The sequence below is a fragment of the Pagrus pagrus genome, assembly GCF_965226575.1.
Source record: "Pagrus pagrus genome assembly, chromosome: 7".
Classification (NCBI taxonomy): Eukaryota; Metazoa; Chordata; class Actinopteri; order Spariformes; family Sparidae; genus Pagrus; species Pagrus pagrus.
In genome coordinates, this window is record NC_140191.1 from 5,873,754 (window position 1) to 5,896,703 (window position 22,950).

General features: G+C 41.3%; 1 protein-coding gene across 15 annotated transcripts in view; it reads left to right on the plus strand.

Moving 5' to 3' along the window:
* syngap1b (synaptic Ras GTPase activating protein 1b) overlaps window positions 1–22,950 on the plus strand; it is a 160,410-nt gene that overhangs the window by 11,051 nt on the left and 126,409 nt on the right. The window contains exon 1 of one of the 15 annotated variants that reach the window (XM_084358338.1): window positions 19,664–19,776. The exons of the other annotated variants lie outside the window; for them this stretch is intronic. Within the exon in view, the coding sequence (XP_084214464.1) occupies window positions 19,770–19,776 (7 nt within the window). The 5' untranslated portion in view covers window positions 19,664–19,769. Of the gene's footprint in view, window positions 1–19,663; window positions 19,777–22,950 lie in introns of those variants that run through there. 15 annotated transcript variants of the gene reach the window in all.

The window sequence follows — 22,950 nt, forward strand, 5'->3', positions numbered from 1 at the left end:
TAATAATAATAATAATAATAATCCATCATCATCATAATCCATTAAGTCATTCACACACATTAGGTTTTCCTGCTTTTCTCTGTTTTGGACTGATGGTCAGACAGTTAAAAACTCACATACTAGCCAACAAGACAGCCAAATGGGTGACTGCAGTTTGAGTCACACCACTCAATATTCTTAAGGACATCTTGGGATATTTCCAGCTGCTTTCATGGCGACAAAACTGAATGTTTTTTTTTTTAAGGAGACCTTAGGATACTGTCATCCATTTTGGTGGTAAACCAGCTATTTTAAGCCAAACCATGATTTTTTTTCCCTAACCCTAACCAAGTTGTTTTTGTACGTAAACCTAAGCAGAGCATAAACACAGCGTTGTGACAAGAGAGAAAGAGAAATGCTCCATTGGCTCAGGAAAATTATGATGACTAGAGTATACTCTGACTTATATGAACCAAACAATTAACTGATAAACAGAGAAAATAATTGACATAATAATCAGCAATGAAAATGTTGGTCGCAGTTCTATTCACCACACAAAATGTGCATTTTCTGCACCCACTGTGTCAGGTTCAGTCCAGAGCCAACATGCCCATACATTTAATTGGTCACTGTAAGCTCCCTCTCATGTCTAAAAGTAGTACTCCACTGCACTTGATGTGCTCATGAAAGTATTCACTACAGGTCTGGTAGTTTAGGGGTTTACACTATCGCCTCACAGCGAGAAGACCCAGGTTTGATCCTTGGCTCTGCCTGTGCCGAGTTTGCACGTTTGTGTGGGCTTTCTCTGGTTTCCTCCCACATTCAAAGATGTGCAAGTCAGGCAGAGTGGAGACTCTAAATTGCCTGTAGGTATGAATGTGAGCGCGAGTGGATGTGTCTGCCTATGTGCGTTCAACCTGTGATGGACTGGCGACCTGCCCGGTGTCCTGCCATCCGCCCAGTGCATGCTGGGAAAGGCTGTAGCCCCAGGTGTGCCAGAAAAGGATTAAGTGGGCAGAGAAATTAAATGAATAAATAATTAACCGGATGCATCTTTCTTGGCATTGAAAACATCAAATAAAGAAAGAAAGAATATTGTAAACTTTCTACATATTTCAGGATATAAACCATTTCACAGCTGACACGATCAATCGATTAACCGAGCGATTTTCTTTCAATACGTTGCCCAATTGAGATCTATGTTAATCATTCAGTCGGCATGGCCATGTACTTAGTTTGTTCGTGTAGCACGGCTCTGATAGTCACTTAGGTTATGTGAAGTTTGGAAACAGAAGTATGACAACATTAAATACCACAATCTCTACAATTCGGCTGAAAACAACATTGTGAATGCCTTTAAGATCGATCACAATCTAATCGCCCACCCTATGTGTGGAATATATTTGAATATGACTCATTCTATCACGACTGAAGACCACAACTACATGTTTGCACAACATAGGACTCATCTTAAGATCATCTTACAACATGAACCAAAGGTAGAGTAACTATTGTCTGTCAAACGAGGACTTTAGTCACTGCCTGGCCTTTGTAAAGTAGCATACTATATTATCTTCCTCATTAATCAGTTTGTAAGTGTATATGTCATTTTTCTTTATGTTAGATGTCTGACTTTGAAATGAAACTCTTTTTATGCTTGTGTTGTGAGCAGACCCCAACATTTCAAAGTCCTCCAATTACCATTTAAAAGAATTGAAATCACTTATGTTTTTTAATAGGTTATGTCGGCTCTGCCTCGATTTCATTTGTGGATTAGAGCAATCTGTTTCCCGAGAGTTTCACAAGAATGACTGCGTTCACTATTTTTGTATGTGTGCCGGTGTGTTTGTGCCTCTGTACTCGTATCATTGTGTGTAATATGTGTGTAGCGGTGTTTTACCTCCACTCAAAGGACCTCATAAAGGTTAGCAGGCTCACTCAACAGCTGATGGTAAATTTAGCCTCCTTTTCACACAGTCCCACACACGATTTGAGTATTTTTCCTACTGTATCAGACCATATCCAGGCATGTTACTGCTCTGAAGAGGTGTGCATTTATTCAAACATATTAATGATCAGAATGAGAGTTTGTTGTGATGAGAATGCTTTTGCAAAAATACTTGTGTAAGGAGCAAATGTTGATTTTAATATTGGGTGTCATGGGTTTGTGTTTGATTAAGTTTGGCACTCCAGAGTTGTGATGAGTCTTTCTGGATGGGACTGAATGTAATAGAGCAACAAGACTCTTGTGTTTTTTGATTAATGGCAATGTCAAACAGGTAGGAATGGATGGTGATGAGAAGGGCTCACAGGACGCCAAAACCACACTTTTAATTTTGGAGTTCTCGCTCTCAAGTTTAAATTTGGAAATTGCAAACCTCACTCAAGAGCATCTAATATTTCCTAGTGCCGTTTAAGAGCAGAAGGAAATAAATGCTTCCATCCAAAGATCACTGCACGAAAGAGGCCATTTTTGGCAGTGTAATATTTTTATGTAATGCAGAGGAGAATGGTTAACCCACTGTTCCTATTGTGAAAATGTTCTGGGATGTTAAGATTGCGGCATTTAAGGCGAGTAGTCTTCCTCTCACACGATAGAGACGAAGCACTTTGTGCACCTCTTTTGTAAGAGGTCTGAAGTTCCATCTAATGAGCTTCTCTGGTTATTTTTCCTTGCAGTATTTGCACACACTTATGTGCGAAAAACCACATTACGGAGATTTTCCAACTGCTCTCAGCTCTGGCACACACTGGCATTATTTATGGGTGAAAGGTTGCCTTGCAGATGCTACAATCCAAGTGGTTTGCCACCACGTCATGACCCCCAGGTCCCCAGTCTGGCTTTTATGTAACACATGTAATGTAGTGGAAAATGAACATATGACAGAACTGCTTGGTTGTTTCCTCTCATAGGATATAATATGTATATGAAACTTTGCATATCTGCTTTTTTTTTTTAAATTATCAGCCTTGTCAGATGTTTCCTCTCTTTGATGAAAACTGAAAATATGTTAAATACATAATATCTGTGGCTTACATCAAAACATATTTTTGTGGAGACAGTCAATTATATAAATTGTGTAATACATTTAAAAATCCCAATGCGCCCATTCTAGGCCCATCTGATTCTATTTAAATAAGACATAGCAAGCGTAGAGTGTCAAACGGTGGCGATGTCTTGAAGTTTCTAACATATTGTTCAGTCAGCGTTTTACACCTGGATGAACACTGCTTCAGCTTTCTGTGAGGTTTTATTAATCACTCCTGTAATTCAAGGTCTCAGAGAGGTCTGACACACAAGACTAGATTTAAAATATGTAAATATAAAAATTGTGAATGTAGTGGTATGTTATGATTTTTTGAGCCAAACAACTGCAGAACAGGCCGTGGGGGATATGTGTATATCTTAGATTCAGGATCTGACTGGACATCATGAAAAAAGGAAACAGAGGTTTGGTTTGCGTTGATCTTGGACAGCAAATATTCCTGGGATGTCAAGTTTGTGTCGAGCTAACATCGGCCTGTCTGTTTTCATCAGCAGTGTTTGCAGGACACTGTCATTTTTAGCTCGCAGAATATATCAGTAAAGAAAACATCTGATATGACTCTTATTATCTGCCTGGTTTGATCGAGGAAGGGGTTTGGGTCCGATCTTTCAAGTGATGTCATCACCTCACACTGAATAAACTCACGGGGTGGAGAGGAGACATGGAGTTAATATACTGTAGGGAAACAGGAAGAGCTGACTTGCATAAAATGAATGCCAAGCCGTCCCCCAAAGACAGAGCATGCACTTCGTGCAAACACAGTAATCTTCCGGCATATGCTCATTCTTGGACTGTATTTCTGTTTAATGCAAGAGAAAGCAGGAAATCACAAAACAATATGAGCCAATGAATACAATTATGGAGTTCCTGACTCTGCTGGGGTTTGGCTTGATATTTTATATCTCACAATTTATGAGTGAATTTTTTAAACCTTTATTTATCCAGGGAAGATTCTGCAGAGCATGCCCTGCCTGCTCCTTTTAAGAAACCCGCTCTGCTTCTCTTTCATGTAGTTACACATTCAGGCACTTCGGAGATGCCTCATGCAGCTGCAGTATTCCTCAGGTGATTACCGTGCAGCCCTGCTGGACCTGCTGGGGTTTTAGCTGCCTTGCCCGGTTGCTGATTGTTGTTGAGGACAGGAGAGCAGCTGTCATTTACGACCCACTAAGATTTTTTTTTCCAGCAGGCTCACAGATTTAAACCAGCCAAAACTTTCAGTCACAAGCGCAGATCTCAGACCCTCTGGGGAAGCGGAGAGTGTTAGTCGTTCACTTAACTTGCCATGTATTTGGAGTGGAGATGTGAACTAATGGCATCTGGCAGGAATGGCTGCTGCGCACTGGAAGCCCACTGTTTATGTCTTGTTTGTGGTGGAGGCAGATGTGCTTCCGTTGGAGGTATGTGTCCGTTCGTATTAGAGGCAAAACAGAGGCCTGAGGTGAGCTCTCAGGGGGCTTGCAGTGACATCACGTCCTAATGTCTGACATCATCAGTAACAGTAATGAAGATGAGAGAATGAGTTCACAATGACGCATGTTTGTGTTCTCATAAACACGCTGATACTTAAGGGGAAGCTGATGTCATATACCCCTTTATGCTGGCCTGGATACATGCTAGAGCCCTCACGCATACACACACAGTAGGCACACAATAGGCACAAGCAATATGTTGCTGAATGGACTTATTTACACTTTAAAGAGGGAATAATTTAGATTATTTTAATATCAAAGTGAATGTGAAAGGGGTCTCCTCGGCTTTACGGAGCTTCATAACAAGTTTCAGCTCATCATTTAGCTGTGCGCTCCACAACCTTACTGTTTCGGTTCACTACTTGCGCTCTCATTGTCATTTTTTGGCACAGACACAGAGAGCAACTTAGCAGCAAAAGAGCCAGATATTTCCCTCAGGAGTTGGTAAATACCAAAAACTGGGCTAAAAGTATATTGGATTCAAATTCAAATTCTTCAGGTGGCTGATGGTGGCGGTGAATCAGACTCCAATGAATGCTAATGTTGCTCTTTAACTGCTGGATGTGTAAATTAACAAGTTTGCTTGTTAATTTGATTGTGTTTACTACTTGGTTACTACTTGTTTTGTTATTACAAGTTAATGTGTTCAAGTTCAAGTTCAGTTACACTTTTTTTTTTTTTTTTTTTGGCCTTTATTGATAAAACAGTTCAAGACATGACAGGAAGAGAGAGAGGGAAGCGACACGCAGCAAAGAGCCCCAGGCTGGGACTCGAACCCAGGGCTGCTGCAGCGAGGTCAAAGCCTCTGTACATGGGACTACCAACTGAGCTAAACGGCGCCCAAGTTTAGTTAAACTTTTAAAGCGAAAACTAGATCGCTTTCCTTTTTCCTCAGAGAAGCAAATACTAAAAACACGGGTGTTAGATTTAGTCTAACATGGAGACGTGAAAGCAGATAGTGATGGTGCCAGGTAGCTGGAACTGACTTAAAAGCGACGTCATGGCAGTTTATGGAGATATCTTCATATTACATTGTCCAAATGAATAATACCAAGCAAACTGTACAAATAACTAACAAACCACTTTCTTTTAAATGTAGAGACTACATAAAGATTTGTTTTATACAACAATTAACCGTGGAACATCATATATGTTCCATATTGTGATATATTGATATCTAAAATTATGATATTGATTTCAATCATGTTGCTCAGGACTAAACGTGATTCTTTAACTGCACACACACACACACACACACACACACACACACTCACACACACGCACCTCTACATCTCTCTCTCTATTTATATACAGACATTACATAAAAATATGTGTGCAACAAAACTCTTTAATCCTCAGGCTTCCCACAAAAAGACTGCTGAAATCAACAATGGGAAATAAATAATTTTCAAGTCCAGTGAGACATACATGAGGCTTTTTTTTTTTTTTTCCTGAGATGATACAAATACCCTCACACTGTTTCTCTAATTAAAAAGAACAGGTCATGAATTACAGCACTTATGTAAAGGTGGCTGCAGAAGACCTCCTTTCTCCTGCTTCAGCATTTGCGTTCTGGCAGCTGAACTGCTGCTCTTTACCCATTCATATAATTGTGTGTGAGAGCAAATTAGTGTGTGTTTGCAAATGTCAGATTATCTCATGTACTTTTTTCTTTTTTTTTTTTTATTATTGCTTGCCTGTGAATGTGTTCATGTGTTTTCTCCCCCGGGTGTATGCGAGTGAATGTCCATTTTGTGTAGAAAACAGGAACACCTGCTCTCTTTCTATACGGTCGACATACCAGCTGAAACACGTGATCCCTTATTAATTTCATCTGCTACAACAGATCTACCTCAACCATGACAGAGTGTGGACGTGGATGAGGCGGAGGAGACAGGTTAAAGAGGTTGGAGCTCAGTATCAGGAATGTGTTCCTAATATTTCGCACTGTCAGTGTGTGTGTGTATCCTTGTGCCTGTGTGGTTCATGCATCATGTACTTGCTGAAAAGTGAGCTGTGAAGAATGAGCGAATGTGTTAGCCCCGCTGGAAGACGTATGTGAGAAAAACATATTTTTGTCTCATACACCAGTGGCTCTGACGGCCCCGTAGTTAATGGAGTTTACAAGCGTGTGCACTGATGAACTTTTATGGGAAGTGACAGTACAGCGATGGTATGCCATGTAGTCATGAATATCTGAGGACTGTGGAGTGGAAGCTGTCGTAACACACTGGTTAATGTCTGAGAGGACATGAAAAAGTTCTCCAGGTCTTTGTCGACACGGATGCCTGTTGTTGTGGATGTGGATTTGTTAATGCGCTTAACCTCTGCCGCAGCTTGCTACAGGTTTCGCTGCACCTCCAGGGACTCTTTAGATTAGCGGCAGGAACTTCACACTGCTAGACAGAACATTCAATCCTGCATTCCTTCGTGATTGTCTTGACATTGCTGAGGTCTTCAGCTAACCATTCAAGGCTGTATCATCTGTTGACTAACTCACTGAAACTTACTGGCTGCATTTGGAGCTAGAATGAACCCCTGAATTTATAGCCTACAAAATTACCATAATCCTCGCCAAGGAGGTTATGTTTTCACCCATTTCCGTTTGTTTGTTGGCTGGTTGGTTGGTGGGCAATTTTACTCTGAAACTAATGAACGGATTTTCAAGAAAAACCTGGATGGAGGACGGGTCTCGGCCCAAAATAGACACCATTCATTTTGGTGTGGATCTGGGTAAAGGGATGGATCCAGTAATATTTATCACTTTCTTTGATATTGTAAGACAGTTCATTTCTCGGGGGAATAAATGCATGGATCTTGATGAAAAAATTAGAGCTAGCAGATTTAAATAAGCCTTTATCATCGCAACACTGTGAGAGAGCAAAAAAGTAGTACACATCTTAGAGTTGATGCAAGAGTAGTTTGTGACATGTTTTTCTGGTCAGTGCAATATGTCTCTGTGTCCTTGGTTACATTGGCGGCAGCAGTGTGTCTCAGCTTCTTCAATATAGCTAGCTAACTTACACAACTAAGTTAAAGACATGTGGTGGAAGAAAAATAAACTTTTAAACTCTGGGATGTGTGTTGGACGCTGGCCCAGCAGGGATTTGACTGCCTGATCTGCCTGACTTTGCTGATATTGGGAGCCATAGCTTTCTTGGCTGGGTGAGACAGTGGTAGGTTGCCGTCAGAGTGACAGCGGGAAGTGGCAGAGAATACAGTTGTGAGCTGGCGAGGATCCTCCCTACTCGCTTGAGAAAGACTGCTTCATTTTTGTATAGTGGGAGGAAGTGGAGACCAAGCCCCGAGGAAGAGCGCCAGGCTTTGAAGCCTACATTCATAGTGGCCAAAACGTGTAATTACAACATCACGTGATACACTGGGCCCCAAAAAGACTTTTCCCCATAAGCTTACATTATAAAAGAAGTGGCTGTAAAACTGTGGATACATTTTTTTGAATATCACAACCCCCGATAAAGATAATTTGAGCAAATCGGTCTGACAACACTTGGAAAATCCAGAAGTGCTGCACAATTAAAACATTTTATTCCAATTCAAGTTAGCTGGACGCTAAACCGGAAGTTAACCGGCTTGGTTGGTGCTCACACTCAAGAAATAGAGATAATACAAAGGTTAAAACTTTGCTTACGATGCTCAGTTAAACAAACAATGATCAGTTGTTAACCATCAATGCAAAATCAGGGGGGCCTCATGGTGCACTGATGCACTAAGAGGCTGCTGACAATGTGCAGCTTTAGAGGCTCCAGCTGTACCAGAACCCAGAACGCTGTATCGTTTTGATAGTATAAAGCCGGTCGGATTGAAAAAATAAATACATCTTATAATGCTCAGCCAGCAATCAGTACAGCAGGGCAGTCCACACATAATAAGTCCAGTCACACTTTATCCAGAATGCTCCCAGTAGATAAATGTAATCAAATCCATCGATGTTTGAGCCGATAGGATCAAAATGTTAGTGGGATTACTGCAATCTACAGTATCTATGCCTATGAAGAGCATGCTGAACACAGTGTGCGGCTCTTATCTGAAGCATCCTGCCAGTGAAGAAATGCTGGCTGCTCATTCAGCTGAGAGATAGGCCAGGTGGAACGAACCATGTCGGTCCTATGGTCCTCATCTCACTGCTGCCAAACAAATGACGGTCTGATAGATATGGGTTTCTGAAAGATGATACGCATATTTTTAGCCTGAAGCTGCAAATCAGGCGGTAGTTTGTACCAACATTCACCATGTTAGCATTTGATTTTTTATGCCAAAAAAAACTATCATAAGCTCTCACGGCCAGATTTGCTTTTCATTCACTCATTTGGCTCAAAACCTGCGTTGAGTTAAAGTCTGATTTATTAAGACAGCCGGTAATTACGCAATCAGACTGAGAATCAGAATCAGACTGACTTCTATGTAGACTCTATGAGTGAAGAAGAGCCCGCAAGGTGCAGTTCAGACATCTGCAGGCTCAGAATACAATCACAATGTAGTTGTCGTGGAAATACTAATGAAAATCAACGAGGGTCGAGGTTAGGCATAATTAAACTCTGAGAAAAGTATAATTGTAATAATCAAGTAAAATTGTGTTTAGTTTTTAAAGTTAAGTAAAAATAATGTAGTCATTAAACATACTTTGGGGGAAATGGTGTTGTCAGAAGAGTGCAGTCACTATCAACTAACAAGTTTACAACTTTATCTGGATTTTTTAGTTTTCTACAATGGTCCAACATGTTCTCACTCCCAACCTGTCAAATATGGCAGCTTTCAGTGACTCAGTGGCCCTGAGCTTAAAACTATGTCGCTCTACTTACTTCCCAGTGTGGACTTTTCTAGCTCTTTATACTACTGTGAAAGAGGGGCAGCTCCAGAAATGATGTAAGAACTAGAGGGGTACTTACAGAACCATAGTTTTGAAGCATTGGGCCATTGACAAAGCCAACATATTTGACCCACTGAGAGTGAGAACAGGCTTTGAGGTCAGAGCTTGTTTTTATTGTGGCATTTATCACTGCCCTCTTTTTTTTAAATTTCTGATAAGCTGTTATTTTTTTGATTTTGAACTTAATCGGGGCAACCTCACAAACCATTTGTGTGCCCTCATTGAAATCTGAAAAGAACATAGGTTGAACACTGCACCTGTACATATGTATATATACATATATAATAAACACAGATAACACATGTTTCCTGTGACATAATGAGGTGTAAAAGATTTAGTAAATCGGCTACTCAGTGCTATCCACAACATTGTGTACTTGTGAGGCTCCAACACAGTAGGGTCTGTGCTTCCTTAAGGCATAATGGCTGACCTATCCATCTATCTAATCTTTTCAGTTGTAGGACATTTGCTTACATAAAATATCTGCTATGCAGACTTAAAAATAGTCAACATAATGGTCAATTTCATGAATTACCAGAACATAAAATGAAATTTAATGTTTTTGTGCAGCAGTAGAAATGGAGGATCCTTCATCATGATGGCAGCTGTCATTACTTGTTAATATTTCTGCAAAACGTTTGTGACCTTGAGAGTCAACCAATTTGATGGATAGTCAGACAGACTGGACTCAAAAAAGATACACAGCTGCACAGCTGGCTCACTACAGACATGTGATTTAGACTTTTGTTGTAGGTAAAAAGCAACTTAATGCTGAGTAATTTTAGCCTTAATGTTATTACGGGCACTTTTTTTCTACTTACTTCTGCTAACTTCTACTACAGATATTTATAATAATATACTTCTGTCTTTGATTTGAAGCTTTCTAAACTATTCCCTTTAATTTACTTACCCTGTTTTGTTTAACCCCCCAGCTCCCCTGTCTGTCAGCTGTTTGCCAGACGCTGCTGAGGCAACATGAGTTGAGGTGTGTTATGAGTGAGAAGTTTCAACCCTTTGGGTAATGAGACAATGACACAGTTCCTAGTCTATCTCTGGATTGAGGACAGATGACTATAATTGTTCTTTATCTCATAGGGACAGCTTGGCTCGACCCGCTTTCAATCAGCGTGGTGACACCAAAGAGGGAAACACAAACACACAGGGGTCAGGGCACGAGGAGCATGACTTGCAAGCACCGCGAGGCTAACACAGTTGTAGTTCAGCTTAGTTTAGGTCAATGTCCTGCTTTAGAAAATATGTATTACCGGAGAGGATATAATTACACACGCATAACATGGATTTAACATTCAATACATACAGTCAAAAGTTGGACTTGAGTATTAAGACTTAGACTGGAGTTAGACGTGAGTCACAAATTTGATAACTTAAGACAAAATCAAAAAAGACTCGGACTCTAACACCACAACATGACCGGTGACTTCAGTTTTTGCCACACTGTGCAGGTAAATGTTTTGGCTTTTTGTGACATTGAAGGTCACGCTGCTTCAGTCCTCTCTGCTGTACGTCTGTGTCGGAGTTTGACACAAACACATGGACGGGGACTTTGTGGTACATTCATATACACCTGGCAGCGTGTGGGTGCCAGTAATGTATTATTTATGACTTGGTTAGGACTTGAAACTCTAGGTTTAGGACTCATGACTTGAAAGACTTCTTTTGTGTTCTTAAAATGATGCAACTGGTGTGAGGCAGTCCCTGGCTGATCACAAGCTCGCTGCCTAGCCTCTGTAGATAGCATAACTAGATGACTCTTGCCAATATGGCTTATTTCAAATTAGAAAGTACATATTATAGGCAGACTACAGCACCTCAGTACAAAATTATTGTGGTTTATTTTCGTGATTCAGTGACATTCAAGGCCACTTTGGGTAATGCTACGGTGCTACACCTGTGCTGCACTCACTAGAAGAGCAAGATTAGAGTTTCTTATGCTATCAGCATTTGTGGTTGGTGCTCAGTGCACCACAGCACTCTGACGCTTTAATGATAGGAGGGTTTAGAATAACTGGCACCATAAATTCAATTACCATGGGAGGAGATAACATATTGGCTTACTGTACCATGTTGATCTTGTCCAAGGCGAGCCCAGTGTAAGTAATGGCTCAATGATATTAGGTGAGAAGCCAAACAGAACCAGCAGCAGTTTAACTAGAGGACAGGGGCATCTATAAACCTCTCCCTGACATCAGTAGTTTCTGCTTTCTCAATCTCTGCTCTGAGCGTCATGGCACCTGCAGACGTCAGCGGCAGGAAAAGTTATTTTGTCCTGCTTGAGGGACTTCAATCAGGCAAATAGGTGTTGTTTGTTGAGAACGACTGACGCACAGAACGAGGTTGTTAGAGAGTTGGCGACCCTGGATGCTAAATAATGTTTAGCAGCTATATTACCATAATAATGACATTTCAAGGTCTGAATGGACTACAGTGTTAATGAGGTCTGGGTCTTTGTTTAAGTACACAGTCTTGCATTTTCCAGTAAACTGGAGCACGTTTTGTTGAGAGATCCTGGGAAATATTGGAATCGGATCGTGCTCAACCCGAACGGAAACTGGCAGGGAAACTGGCAAAATCGTACTTAAGTAAAAGTACACAAATTTTGGATTAAAATATTCTTTAAGTACCAAAAGTAATAGTGCAGAGTAGCCCATTTTAGAGTAAAATATATTGTATTGCTGGATTAGAAATGTTGATTATTGATGCATTAATGTGTTCATCATTTTAATGATTATTTTTTATACACTTGGTGAGCTTAATCTATAATAAAACATCATAATTTCTCACAATAGTAGATTTATATTTCGTATTAATAATTGGAAGCTGAAAAGTAACTAGTAACCAAAGTAGTGTAAGTAAAGTAAATGTAGTGTGGGAGTGAAAAAGTACAATATAAAGTAGCAGAAAATGAAAATATTCAAGTATTGTAACATAATACTTAAGTACAGTACTTGAGTAAATTGTACTATTTTTATTTTTGCTGCAAATGTATATTGGTTCCAAATATCTGCTATCAGTGGACATGTTTGCTTGTAATCAGTATGGGTATCATATTGGCCCTTAGTAGGCCTTGTTGTGATTTGTTTCTTCCTCTCTTGTGCTTTGGCTTTTTGAACTGGCATCAGTCTTGTGTTTCTTAGCCAAACTGTGGCGTATTGGCTGCGCTGATTGTTGTGGCCTCCAGTGCAGCTCTGCCTCTGAGGAATGTTGATATAACCAAAACCAACGATTCACATTGAGTATTTCAGTTGTTTGAGGGGATTAAACTGAATTTAGGGGCGCTAACTTGATGTAGGTAGTGTTATATTAGTTGCATTATATATCCTGTCTTCTGCAGCAGGTGCTAATGAATCCAAAAGAATTTAAAACTCTCACAGTTATGTGGTATTACTTGATATATTCTTGTAAGTCCATGTGAGCGTGCAGAGCTCCCTTTCTCCCCATTCATCTTTATTTTCTCCTCACAGCACACTGAATATCACCTTCACAGCCAGGTGGAGAGGTAGGACTGCACCTCTGAATGAAGCAGCAGAAGCAGAAGGAGCAGCAGAGAGAGATGTCCAGCATCTCTTTTTTCCCCCATAGTGTTTATTTATTCACACCCTGAGTGAAAAGGGCCTTACAGAGCAACCTGGAGAGTTTCCTGTGTAGTCTGTCAGACTGTTTAGAGCAAAATGCAGGAGAGATCTGAAGTCAGAGAGAGATAAAAAGATGGTGGACTGGGGAGTTATGGGAGAGAACATGAGAGTGAGAGAGTCTAAGAGCAAAAAATCACAGGGCATGAGAGGGAGGGAGTGGATTAGAGAGAGACTCAGCAGAGTTAAATCCAACCAGCAAAGGCAAGAATAACTAGGCCTACTTTCTGTTGGACCATATATTGCCTCAGAAATAATTGCAATAAACAGTATTATTGTCATTCTAAGATCATTTTAAGCCATCTGATTTAATGATAATATAATAGCAAGTACACCCTTGCAATGAACTTTAATTTCTTAAGAATATTACAACCCTATCGCCAGAATAAATGTTGGCAAAGTACATTTCTGCAAAACCACAGAGAAGTTAAAGCTTGGCGTTTCTTTATGTTGCAACTTCACCTCTTTCTAGGTTGAATTTTCTTTTTCCCTCTTGTCACAACGCTGTGCTTATGCTCTGCTTGGGTTTAGGCACAAAAACCACTTGGTTAGGGTTCGGGAAACATCATGGTTTGGCTTAAAATACCTGTTCTAGGTTGCCATGATCACTGATGGAGATGGTTTGACTTCCCATGAAGAATAACTGGTTTTGGTCACCACAGAAACCGCTGGTAATGTCCCCAGGTCTCCTTAAAAAACACTTACTTTTGACGTGGCAAAAATGGTCAATTTTAAGTGTCCTTAAAAATATCCAATGGAGTGACTCAAACCGCGGTCGGCCCGTTTTGCAGCCTTGTTGGCTGTTATAATGCCACCTCTGTCCCCTCCATCTCCTGATGTGAATGTCAGGTAATAAGCATTTAATGTGAACGTGATATGCTATGTTTGCTACAAATGTCAACCTCGGCTGTATCTGTGGTTTTGCAGAAACATTAACTGCTGACATCATATCCTGGCGATTGGGCTGAATGTTCAGACATTGTTACTGGAATGTGGAAAAAATATGAAAATGTCCTGAATAGATAAAACATAAAATAAAACCAAAGTACCAAAACAATCAGTAAAATGTAGAAAAAAACTAAATATAATTTAGAACGAAAAAGATAAAATGAAAAAGAAAACAGTCTGTAATGTTAGGGGAAACCCTGCTAGGTGTTCTGGCATCATGTTGACTAAAGTGCTGGTGACAGTCTGATGTAAACAAACACACAACAGGCGATATTGAGGTCGGCAAAAATGATCGAGGTCACGCACATCGATCGATGCTTCGTATGGAAGTGAAAGATAAAAAGTGATGTGAATGATGACCTGATTACGACATAGACTTGGCAAGAAACAATCCACAATGTGTGTTGTTCAGTGTGGGCGTACAACAGCACAAAGGCAGCCTGGACACTCTGAAGTCTTCACATACCTGCTCACCGTGACCTTACAAAAATATCTGATGCTTCCTCCATGAATGAGGCATCTTATTTTGATTTTATGAACACTAGCTCTTACATTAATGTATTGTTATGGCATGTATTTGTGTTTTTGGATATGGACAACATTGGCAGGGAGAAATAGGTTCTGATGGGGAGTTTTTTTTTTTCCTAATGTTTTTTAGGGCTGCAACTTCATGAATTATCGATTAATTGTTTAGTCGATTGATTTGTAGTTCAAGTTTATAGCTTTTTAAATGTAAGGACTTGCTGCTTTTCTTTGTAATTTATGAGAGTAAATTAAGAGTCTTTGGGTTTTGGACTGTTGGTTGGACAAATGAGCAATTTGAAGGTGACACATTGGACTCTGATGGAAATTGTGATGAATTAATCTGGAAAACAATCAGCAGATTTATCGATAACGACAATAACTGTTTTCCCACCACAGGAAATACAGAATGTGCTTTAGCCTAAAAACTTGACACGCATTTCATATCTGTGACATTTTAAAAGTTTGCAGGAAAAAGATTTGCTTGACATTTCCGTAGAGACATTGCAAGAATGAGAGTGTTACAGTTAAAAGACATTAGGTAAGTGAAGGAGAGCTGCGAACAGAGAATGAGGGAGAGAGTGCGAGCGAAAAAAAAAGAGAGAAGCAAAGAGAGTTGTGGGAGTGAGTGTAAGCGAGTGGGAGACCGAGAGCGAGCGAGAGAGCAGTGGAGAGGGAGGTTGTGAGAGGAGGCTGCTGTACAGCTATAACAGGCGAACACAACTTTGCTATTGGCCGGAGCCTGAATGGTCTCAAGCTGTTCCTGTCATTCATCGCTATTTACTTGAGTCCAGTCCATTCAGATTCTTGGGGGAAATCCTCACCACATTGAAATGCAGAAGAGAAATAGTCTCTTTTCCGATGCACTTTTACAGTTTCTGAGACATTTTAACAACGAAATCAAACGTCTAAATGTATTGTTTTTCTGTGTTTTCTATCCGTGTGTGTAGCATTTTACTCGTTGCAAGCAATATGGTCTGAATTTCCTCAAAGGTTTCAAGTGAGTTGCATTCAGATTTATGCAAGTAAAATGCAAATGAATGACAGGGACATCTTGAGGCTGTTTGCGCTACTACTGGCCCATTCCTCACAAGTGACGAACATGGATGATCACCAAAGTACTAGACACAAAAGTTGAGCAGATGGAGTCATTTGTTTTTATCGTGAATTTATTGTGCGGTTATTATTAGCAATCTGTTAGTCCTAACGTGTGCCTGTGTGTTTTGTCTTTGCCAGTGTTAGTTTAATGTTTTAACGAGAACCTTAAATTAGTCAGGGAGATCAGGAAAGAAGGGAAAGGCCACATATACGAAAAAACGAGAGATCAGGCTACGTGTCAGGTAGAGATGCATTTGAATTTAGATTTGGAGAGGCAGAGAGAACATCACAGAGATCTGGAAAACAAAAATAGAAGAACAGAGTGTGAGAGAAGATGGAGGAGTGAGAGGGAACAGGAGAGAGGTGAATGGTAAAAATGTGATTCTAGGACAGATAATTTTGTTGTTTTTTTTAATCCCACATAGAGAAAAAACTGAGGATGAAAGGGTAAAGAGTGACAGCTTAAATACAAAAGGGAGGAGGCGGGAGGGAACAGAGATGGAGATAAAAGGTTTACGGGGGGTATGAGAGAGAGAGAGAGAAGGCCACATCCAGGAAGAAGAGGCCAGAGAGGGAGCCAGAGAGCGAAGGGGTGGGGGGGCTGAGAAACAGATGGGCAGGAGGAGGAGGGGAGAGATGGATGGGAAAGGGGAGGGGGGGTTTGAGAAGAGGCTGCCAGGAGTTAGTGTCAAAAGTTGGACTTCATTGGGATTCATGGCGGGGTGACGGCCACATCGACTCCTCCCTCCCCTTCAGGAATATTGCATTTTTTTGTTTTTTTATCTCGAGGTCAGCTCATTGTGGAGCTGACATCTACAGTATATCTGCACACCCCAGAGTTTTTCTTTACTGTTTAAAGGATGGGCTCAGAAGTCTCATCATTAACACAGCATTGACATGCCATAGGTACAGTAAGGTGTTGCTGTAACCATCCTTCCTCTCCATACTGGCTGTGAACCGATGCCTTTGAAGCAGGACTCTTTTTAAGTTCTGTGCCAAATTTGCTCTTAAACCAGCAGAGTGGGACTTTTACATATACATGAACATCCATTATATTCCTTGTCCTTGCCAAATGAGTCTACAGAATGCTGATTAAGCATAACACAACCAGATAAAGTTATTATTGAAAATTATGCAATGCTAGAGTTTTAAAGTCTGGAGTCTGTGGCGACTTTCTTGCAGCACGTTTTACATCAGGAGCAACCGTAGCGGGTACAAACAGTAAAGCGGTGCCTGCTGTGTGTCGTCGTAAGCGCGTCGACAGTGTTTGTGTAATTACTCTCACTGCCAGGAGGGGAGACAAAGTTTTGCACTGCAGGTTTAAAGTTCATCTGAAGCTTAAAGGGTGGCTCAGCAGTCTCATTTCACCAAATCAAGTCGCTGTCTCCCAAAATGACGGTCTTTTTATTTGCTGGATGCCCTCTTTGTGTTTGAGCAGTGTTGTCGCATGTACTGTAGGTTTTGGTTGTGTTATGCTAGCAGCTAATGCCTCAAGATGCTAGCCTCAAACAGATTGGGAGCAGGCTACAGAGGTTTGGTGATGTCACTTCCACACCTTCAGATCCTTTTGTTTTCAAACCTGTAGTCTTAGACCCAACTGACACTGACTCACGCCACTCTCGCAGCTCCCTCTGTGGCTGCTAAAGACTTTTTACAACTTTTTTCGCATACGCAGTACTCCTCCCCAAGGACTATGAATAGACTTTGATTTGCAAAATCAGTGGAGTTTCCCTTTAAGTTGTCAATATGCTTCTGTGAAACCTCCTCTGGTAGGAGTGCCACGGACAATTTTCATAACTTTCTGAAGTTGACAATCGTACCTGCTTCATGCAGCGTTAGTGGGGTCTGCAGAGGTAAGAAAGTAAGCCTGAACTGAACTTTAACTGCACTTCCACCACTTCTTGTGTGAACAACCACAAGCAACACCATGAATTTCTTTGAGGACAGACTCTCCTAAAGTGTGAGCTATTGCACACATTTGTATGAGTTATGGTGTCTTGCCCCTCTCTCTGTAACAGCAAGCTTTTTGGCTTGGTAAAAAAAGTTTTACACACACATTGAAATATATGAAATATGTTAGCTGTGTTTCCCAGCGCAGAGTCCAGGGTCTAAATGAAGTTGCTCAGACATTGTTTTACCCTCCCAAAAGTCTCTGCTCACATGGTAGTACTTTCCAAAAGTACAGGAACTTTGGGGGTGGGGCTTGGGGGTCTGATTGGTCGAGTACTTTGGCATTTTATGTCAGCCACCATTTTGAAAAATCTGAAGCTGTCAACGAGTTTGTTTTTTGTTCATTGTTCATATCAACATGGAGATACAGGAGAATGCAGTCGACAAATGGATCGATGATGGTCATTGTTGTACAGTTGGGCGCCGAAATGACGCAAACAACGTGCTGAAGGAACCTTTTAGTTCCTTGAAAAGTTGTTCCTTGGACTTAAAAGTTCAGGGTACTTTGGGTGCAAACACAGTTTTTGTTCCTTGCCTTTACAGTGTCGTTTCTTCAGGAACAGATCACTTCACAGCCAGTATGGAGAGGAGGAGTGATTACAGCGATCAAACACACTCCTAATGTACATGCAGTACATATGGCGTGTGAGAATTGTATTAAGAGAAAAAAAAATACGGAACCAATCCAAGATAACGACTCCTGCGAGTGTAAAAACACAGATTAATTCCTGCACAGCGATACATTGACGGTATATTTGGTACCTTTTGATCTGTTTGACAATGTTGCAGAGCTTGGATTACTGCATACGTACTCAGTGCCAACTTACGCTCACGGTGTGTGTGTATATATAGTTAGAGATGGAAAGAGAAAAGGAGAGGGGGAGGGATGGAGAGACAGAAACAGAGGGAGTAAGAGAGTGAGAGGGAGGTACAAGTCAGTATTTCATGGATGGCTGTGTTGCTATGGGAACAAGATGTGGGCTCCCTATTCCCAAAAAAGTGTCCTCCTTCCTTCCTCCCTTCCTTCCCTTCTTTCCCTCTCTCTGTCTCTCGTCACTTCATTTCTCTCTCCTTCTTCTTCACGGCGTCCACAGCATCTCTCTCCTCTTCCCTTTCCCCCCCTGATCACATCCCACCACATGCCTCCTCTCTCTCTCTCTCCCTCCCTCTCCCTCTCTCTCTCTCTCGCTCGCTCTCTCAATCTCTCATCCTCTCCTCTGTCATCCATCCTTTCCCCGCCCACTCATTCACCTCTCTCTCTCTTTCTCTCTCTCTCTCTCTCTGTCCATTCTCTTCCTCTCCTCCTCCTCCTCTTCTTCTTCTTCGCTCTTCCCCAGATTCCCTCTCCGTCCTCCCCGCTCTGCCTCTCTCTCTCCATCCCTCTCTTTTCTCTCTGATCCCTCTGTCTCTTTAACACTCACTTATATTCTATTCTTTTCTCGGTTGTCATGGCAATAGGCTGGGGGCGTGAGGGAGCGAGCGCGAGCAAGCGAGCGGGAGTGGGTGTTTCGGAAGTGACATCTCTTGGGCAGTAACCTTGTTTCCTGTGTGGTGGAGTTGGGGGCGGATTCAAGGCGCTAGCAGCGCAGCAACAGTGACGCCGTGTGGACGCTTTGGGTGAGCAATGGGGAACCCGGGACGCGCCGCGTGAGGGCTGGGTGAATGATCTGATAGGTGAGATACTCTCTCTCTCTCTCTCTCTCTCTCTCTCACCCACTCTCTCTCTCACTCCATCTCTCCCACTCTCTCTCCTTCTCTGTCACACGCACATACACACATGTCCATATACACACACACACACACACCTTTACCCTCATCCTCCCCTCTTCTCGTCTCTCCTTCATGGTTGAAGTGGATTCATTGTAGTAGGTGAAATCAAAAAGGGATCAAAGCTTTTGCCAGGCAGTTTTTTTTTTTTTTTTTTTTTTTACACAGTTAGTGCTCTCAGTCTACACACACACAACACACACTTGTAGACATAGGTAGAAAAGCATATATCCGTACATGTGTTTGCATCATAGTGGCAGCTGGTCCTGTACGTGCTCTTGTAGTAATTGGGAAGTGATTTTTTTTTACTCCAGAAGACTGATTTTCAGCTCTGTAGTAGCCCTGAAGAGAGCGTATTGTACTCAGAAATGGAGTATGATATGGAGGGGAGGTGCGTGCAGTTCTGAGGGAAGGTGCGGATTGTACTGAAGAGGAGGATAAAGTGCTGATGGAAGGTAGGTATTAATGCTCGGGGCAAAGGGATGCATACGTACTCTAGGGGGTGCACTGTGACTTTGCTTTGCAATTTATTTGAGTGGTAGCAAGTGTGATCTCAGGGTGTAATTGGAATCTGCATTAATTAATTGTTCTTGCCACTTGGGGTCAGGAAAACTCCACAGCAAGCAGAAAAGCTTCACCTCTAACATATTTTCACCTTATAATATGGCTAGAGCTAATGTGTTAGCAAACAGCTGACTATTTGCACACCCTGCAGCCACGAAGCGGCATAAGCATTTCTTTGGAGTTGTGTTTCTGGAAAAACCTGATGAATTTAAGTTCAATATTTGCTCTTTGTTTCTGTTGCTACCAACTCTGGAGAATAATATGACTTTTTAGCTGCTATATGCTCCACCATGTGGGTTTTTTCAGAGCTTTTTGTTGTTGCTAGAAACAGCTGATGGAAGTGAGATCAATGAATGTGGAATTTGCAGGCCATAAAACCAAAACAGTGGGGCTAAGAATGAATGCACGGATCTGATACGACGGATTGATTTGAGCTCCAATACTGACCTTAATAAGCTTACTATGCCTTTCATTGCCTATATCAAAATTAAGTGTTTCTTCTGTCACTTACTTTGATTCAGTCATGGTGGACCACCTGTTTTTTGTTGCCATAGGAGTGCCTGGCTTCATATTACCTCATACAAATGATTATAATAAGTTTTAAGCAGCTAAGTACACAGATTTAGAGACAGAGTTGAGGTGTCCTTAAAGGCGTCAGGAGAAAAAAGTTGTATCGGTGTATATGTACTAAAAAGCCAACAGAGCTGCAGAGTGAAGCAATAATAATAATTTTGGTTTGCCTCTACGAGCGATTCCTCTCATTACACATTGAAATTTGATACAGTGGTAATGTAAAATGATAAGTGGCCAACTTTAAAGGTAGATTTAACTCATAGTATAGTCTGGTACTGGTCCACAACTACGCAACGGCCAAAAGTTAACAAATGCACACATGCAGACCCAAAAGTGAGCCGTCATGCATGGACCGTTTACACATAGTTTACACAACAGAGCTTCATGGATGTAAGCACGTATTCAGCACAATAGTAGGGCTGCAACTAATGATTATTTTTTATTGCCGATTATTGATGATTATTTCTCAAAAACTTTATTAGTTTTTATGTTTACCAGGTGTCAGAAAATGCTGAAAATGTCTGTCAATGTTTCCCAAAACCCAAGATACTGTCAGAGAGGAGTAAAAAAACAGAAAATATTCTCATTTAAGAAGCTGAAATAAAAGAAAAATGACATACGAATTCACTAGATGACAACTAATCTGTTAATCGATTAAACAGTTATTGAAACCAGGAGTCACAGGAGGGGAAACTTGATCTTAAAGTTTGCCAAACTACGATGTCTGTTTCACATTAAGTAGACTTTGACTCAATCTGACAGTTTGCCGACTTTTTTGGGAAATAATTAAATGTCTTTGCCACAACATTGCAAACCAGAGCCGTTGGGTTCGCAGGACTGTGTAGTGACAGTGGACATAATGCTTATTTAACTGCCATTTTGTTGAAACAGACGTGAAGACATATCTGTCCTCTGGCCTTGAATAATGACAGGATGAAGAATGGCAGCGTCACTCTATGTCTGCTTCGGATCATGCCAGTCTATTGCCACTTTATGTAAGGGAGGACCTTGTTCTGCTGTTTAGGATGTGCAGAATCTGTAAGCTGTATCTGTGACCCAGATGAACGTCTTAAAATACAAATAAACTGACCTAGAAATAAGACAAAATAAAGAAGAAAATGTGCTGACTGACTGTGGCCTGGTGCTCAAAGTGGTTTTTCGTGTGTCATAATTTATTTAGTTTATAGTAGATTCCAGTTCGCTGTTGTGTCATAAAACCGACAGGCAACGACTTAAGCAAACTATCATCATAAATAGTTAAGCAACGATCGCAGTAACAGACGTTTAAGCGTCAAATGAATGTGTCAAAGTCCACATTACACCAAGTGTAATTACAAAAAAACAAACTACCCTTTATAATGTGATCATTAAAATGACATTAAGTAATCAGCTGTAACTGCAGCGACACAGATAAAACTTATCTCCTACTCAAGTCTGACACCGCCTCCGATTCCACCAGCACCCCTGAGTGATGGTAGCCTGTAATTGGCACAAATAAAGTCACATTTTCACAATCGAGATCCATAATTAAAGTCGAGATCCAACACAAATGCCTGGTGTAGAGGTAGTGTCATGATGCAAAGTGCTGTAATGGCACTGCCGCTTGTCATTTTCATCGCTGATTGCTCGTCAGGCCGTACAGTACTTCATCTTTGAGCTATTTGGGGAGCAGTTGTGGCGGGAGGTGGTGGGACTGCGAGCACGTTAAATTGCTCATGCTGGATATTGAGTTTTGAAAGCCAGAGGTCTCACCACCCCGTGAGGTAATCGTTGAGTAATTGGTATTGATCAACAAACCTATCAACCCCCCGCAGACATATTTAGTTAACTTTGTGCTATGGAGCAGAAAAAATATACTGATTACCTTTTAATGAAGCGAATCCTGATTTTCGAAATGTAGATTATTATTTATTTATCTCCTACCATGACCAAAATTAATGCAAGTCTAATGAGCTGGCGTTTCTCCTTCGCAGCATATAGCCAAAGTTGAAGGCATGACCAATGTGCTTGTTCAGCGAGAAGCCTCGTACTTCAGGGCCTGTGTGACCCTGCTGCTGACACTTGACATCCCCCCTCGACTCAGCAGCACTGACAGCAGCCTACTGTACTGCACATATGCAGCACTCTGACTCACCGCTTGTGCAGCACTGCATCTTCTCACCACCATCCATATATTCATTCTCAGAGCAAAACAACATCTGTATCCCGTTGGTATGTTTTCCAGTAATCCTTTTCGAAGGCAGTAATATGTGATACTGGTGCAGTTGAGGTCACAGTAATGACATGTGCACACACTCTGTGTGGTGCTTTCTTGCCTAGAAAGTAAGATGCTTTGGTCCGCCATGCTTGCAGTAGTACATTATCTGCCCCGGGCGGCCCGGGGATATTGCAAGCTTTATTTTTAGCGCTGTTTGGGAGCTCAGCGATGTGTATAAATCAACATTAGGCCTGTCGGGTCCCAGTAATGACAACGTTGACTAAGGCTGACCAGT